The 4,350-nt window shown below is 60.1% G+C and overlaps 1 protein-coding gene across 1 annotated transcript in view; it reads right to left on the reverse strand.

Moving 5' to 3' along the window:
• LOC103915638 (neuronal pentraxin receptor-like) overlaps nt 1-4,350 on the reverse strand; it is a 42,167-nt gene that overhangs the window by 10,176 nt on the left and 27,641 nt on the right. Inside the window, exons 4-7 of the mRNA XM_009322510.1 lie at nt 1,337-1,568; nt 996-1,231; nt 462-641; nt 3-53 (exon numbers count right to left, since the gene is read on the reverse strand). Of these exons, the coding sequence (XP_009320785.1) occupies nt 3-53; nt 462-641; nt 996-1,231; nt 1,337-1,568 (699 nt within the window). The remainder of the gene's footprint in view (nt 1-2; nt 54-461; nt 642-995; nt 1,232-1,336; nt 1,569-4,350) is intronic.

Genomic DNA, 4,350 nt, shown 5'->3' on the forward strand with positions numbered 1-4,350 from the left:
GCCAGCTCTCCCACAAAGGCCTGCGTGGCATCAAAGCGGCCACCCAGCGTGTCCTGGGAAAGAGCGGGAGAGGTGATGGGACAGGGATGGGGACAGGGATGGGGATGGGGCGGGAGGGGGGTTGCACATCCGCCAGGCAAACAGGGTGAAGGAGAGGGGGAGAAGCAGAGCGAGATGCCCGAAAGCATGGAGGGGACGGGATGGACGTGCGGGGGAGATACAAGCAGACAAGGTGGGAAGTGAATGGGGGACAGAGTGATGGGGAGAGGGAAGAGAAGATGATAAGCACACATGCCTGCCCAGAGGTCAGATGAGCAGGCAGGAGAGCCCCTCGCCCACACTGCCAACATGCCCTGCTCACACTGCCCCCCACCCTCACCCCATTTGGGGGCTGCCCCCCCGGCCGGCTTCACTCCAGAGCAATGCAAACCAGCAGCCCTCAGCAGTGGGCCAGCACATACCTGCTCCTGTCCCAGGATGATGACACCCTGGGGCTTGATGGCATGCCAGGAGGCCAGGTTCTCGCCGGCGCCCCGCTGCTCGCCGTCCTGGTACGCCGACCACTTGCCATCCCGGGTGGTCCACGCCACGCAGACGTGGTGCCAGGCCTTGTCCTTCAGGCTCAGTGGCAGCTGGGCGACCTTTGTGAGAAGAGCAAGAGTCCGGCACTTGGTGGGACTGCCAGAGGACCCCGGTGTCCCCCCAGCCCCTCGCAGAGCAAACGGTGCACCCCCATGGCAGCGGCACCCCAAATTCTACAGACATCTGGATGCACTGCTTCTCCCTCTCAAAACCCACCTCAGCAAGCCATCCTTCCCATCCTTCTGCCTCCCCGCTTCACCCGGGACCCTTCCTCCCAGCTCCCCCACACCGCTGGCCCCTTCCTCCCAGCTCCCCCACCCCGCTACCCCCAGGAGCATCATTTCCCATGAGGGATGAAGAAAGGGAGATGAGGGCAGGGGCTTCCCTCCCGTCCCCCCTCTGGCTGGACTGACCTTGTCATTGATGAGCAGTTCCAGGGGGTTGGTGCCCCACTCCAGCAGCACGATCTCGTTGGCTTGGCTTGGGACGGAGTAGGAGAAGGGGGTGCCAAGCCCCGCCAGGGCCTTGGACTTCAGCCACATGCAGATGGTGAAGGCATAGAGCTCCGGCAGGCTCTTCTTCATGCGGGCGTACATGTAGTTGTTCTGCACTGGGATGGTCACCTTGAAGGCGTTGGGAGGGCTGTAGCCTGGCGGTCCTACAATGGGGAGGAGAGAGGAGGGTCAGCACCCACCGCTGGGATGAGGGTGGCTTGTCCGAGGACCCCCCTGCGCCACCTCCATCCCCGTTGGGCAGGACTCACCGTGCTCCAGCTCCATCACCCGGTTCTGGAGGGAGTTCAGCTCCTTCTCGATGTCGTGCTGCTGCTGGCTGGGGTGGGTGCTGGCTGCCTGGCGCTCCTTCTGCAGGGTTAGGATCTTGGAGAGGAGCTGCTCCTCCAGCTGCTCCATCTTGGTGTGGAGGGCATCACGGGCGAGCGCCGGGGTGGTGGGCGCCGAGCCGTTGGTGCGGGCTGGCAGCTCCTGCTGCACTCGGCAGCAGCCGCGATGGGGGGGAAAGGAGGGAGAAAAGAGAAAACTCAGAGCGGTGTCACCGTAAGAGGTTAAATAAGGACATGCCCAGCCCACACCACTGCGGGGAGTGCTGGGACCACAACACCACATCCGCAGCGGGGTATTCTCCAAGAGCCTCCAGCTGACTTTGTACCTCCCCTCTCAGAGCCCCCCTTGAGTTCGTTACTGCAAAATGAAGCTTGGCTGTTCTTAATGACTTTCTGCCACTTCAGAGACAGAGCAAGGACAGGTCGCACAGGTGCTTGGGTCATCCCTTGGCTCTGGTCCCGCGGGAAGCCTCCCACAAGAAGAGGACAACACGGGAAGGTGCTCGGAGCTCCCCTTCCCCACCGCATGTGAGGCTGCTTCACCATAGCCAGCACATTAACATCACACAACGCGGCTGTAATCCTCTTAGCCCAGCTCAGCCAGCACCCAGGGGTGCGTGCACGCGTGCAGGTCGGGCAGGTAGCTCTCTGTAAGCATAAGCCAGCCTCTCCCAGGCCATTGGGATGCCACAGAGAAGTGGGGCCAGTGGTAGGTCCGCCAGTCCTCAAGACATGACCCATCACTTGAGTACATCTTGTCCCATCAGGGTTAAAACCCAGACCAAAACTCTTCCCTTGGCTGATCCAAAACCCAGTGCCTGGTGAAGATGCTCCCAACCGCTACTGCACCCTGCAAAGACCCCAGATCCCACCTTGCTGGGAGACCCCATCCTGGCTGGAAGAAAACCAGGCTGGAAGGGAGGAGGTGGCCCTTTGCCACGCTCCTGGGGTTTCTTCGTAAGTAGCAGCCCTCTCCCTTCCCCACGTCCTTGGGGCATTAGGCTCTCTGCCATGGGCTTGGAAAGATGGTGACCACCTTCTCCATGCTGCCAGACCTTCCTGAAGGTGCCAGAACGTCTCCAGCACCGAGAGGGGTCTGCATGGCTGCTTCAGCCCTGGACATTCGCATGGCTTGTGCTGGTGGGACACAGGGTGATGCCATCCCTGCTGATCTGGACGGGCCCCCCCACCCCGGTCTCGGAGCTGGCCTGGAGGAGGTCACCACACTCATCTATGGTTGTGGCTTCAGCTTTTTCTTCTTCCCTATATCCCGCTTTTCCAGGACGGACAGGACCTGATGAGCATGCACACAAAGATGAAGGCAGGGATGCCCGCTGATGTCACCCCCAATCTTTGCTATCCATCATGAACAACAGAGGGGAGGGGAAGGCCGGAGGAAAGATGGGTTTGGCTGGGCAGGATGCAACCTTGGGGAATGGGAACAGCAGGGCGAAGGTAGCAGGGAGAGGGAGCGTGAGAAGATGATGTTGGCATGAGCACAAACGGCCCCGCACTGGGCAGGTACACACTCGGGCTGCAAATGAGAGGGCGGCTGCGATGCCCCAGGGTCTGGTAAAGCCTCCAGCAGGGCCTGCTGGGACAAACCCACAGGTTTTGCGAGGAAAAACAATGCAGAGAACCAAAATCAAGCAAGAAAAGGGAGGTTGTGGCAGGGGACATCTGCCAGCCCTGACCAAACGCCAGCTCTCACTGCCGGCTTGCTCCGGTGGCACTGGGGATGCTCTCGCGGAGAACAAAACCTCTCTGGGAAGGGAAAAGCGCTCGGCAAAGGTCATTCTGCCTTTGATCTCTGTAAACCAGGGAGGGATTAGCTGATGGGGAGGGGGCTTTAGCCCTTTTTTGGGGGGAGGTTCTTGGGGCCCTGCCGGTGCAGCCGGCTGAGAAGCAGGGGAGGGATGGCGGGCGGGAAGGAAAGGCGAGTGGAAAGGTTAATTCCCATCCTCCTGGCAGGCATAATTCCCACCCGGGGCTGCCTGCGCTTATATCCAAGCAGAGCTGGCTGTGTCGGCAGGGGCAGCGCAGGTGGGATGGGGGTCGCCTCTGCCTCTTTGTCTGCATGCCGTGGGCTCCAAGAGCTTTTCTCATCCTTTTAGGCTGCCTGGCCGCGGCGGAGGCTGGCGCACTCCTGTCTGCCGCACGCTTTGATTGCTCGAGCTGCGGGGTTGGAGCCTACGTCCCTGCTTTCATGCACGGCTCCATCTGTTAATGACGAAAAAAGAAAAGGCTGGGAGCTTTTGTCACTCTCGCTAGCCCCCAGTAGCCTGCCCTACATTATTCAGTAGTGACTGAGTGCTTTTTTTTCCTCCCCCTTCCTCCTGCTTTTCTCCCTGCTGCTATTTTCTTCCCTCTGTAACTTTTCTCCCTATGGCTTTTTCATTTCTCTGGCTTCGGAGCGTCTCCTTCTGATGGTCCCCTCCGCGCACACACATGCCGTCTCTCCACTTCTGCTCAATTCCTTCCCCTTTCCTGAGTTTTTCCCCCTCCATCGCTCTCTCCAGCTCTTCCCAGCCCCTCCAGCCCAGCAGCCGGGGCACCGGTAGCTGAACCCACATGACTGGCCGAACCACAGACAGCCCAACGTTCCTTGTGGCAAGGGATGCAGCTGGTACCCCCATCCGGCCGAGTTTGGGGAACATCCCACCATCCCAGCAGACACTATCCCCATCCCTGCAGCCAGACCACAGCCGGATAGGGGACTGGACCTCCCCATCTCACCCCCTGCAGCCGGGACATGCCGGGTGATCCCCCCAGTGCCGAACTGGGCTGCATTCTCTAAACATCCTCCACATCTCCGAGCTGTCGCTCGAGCATCTTTCTCCCAAATCAAATTATTTGCAAAATTATTAATGCTAGCTGTGCAGCTGTTATCTACTGGTGACCTTTGGGGAGGGGAGGGGGGGAGGAAG

Source organism: Pygoscelis adeliae, unplaced genomic scaffold (assembly GCF_000699105.1).
Source record: "Pygoscelis adeliae isolate BGI_AS28 unplaced genomic scaffold, ASM69910v1 Scaffold60, whole genome shotgun sequence".
Taxonomy (NCBI): Eukaryota; Metazoa; Chordata; class Aves; order Sphenisciformes; family Spheniscidae; genus Pygoscelis; species Pygoscelis adeliae.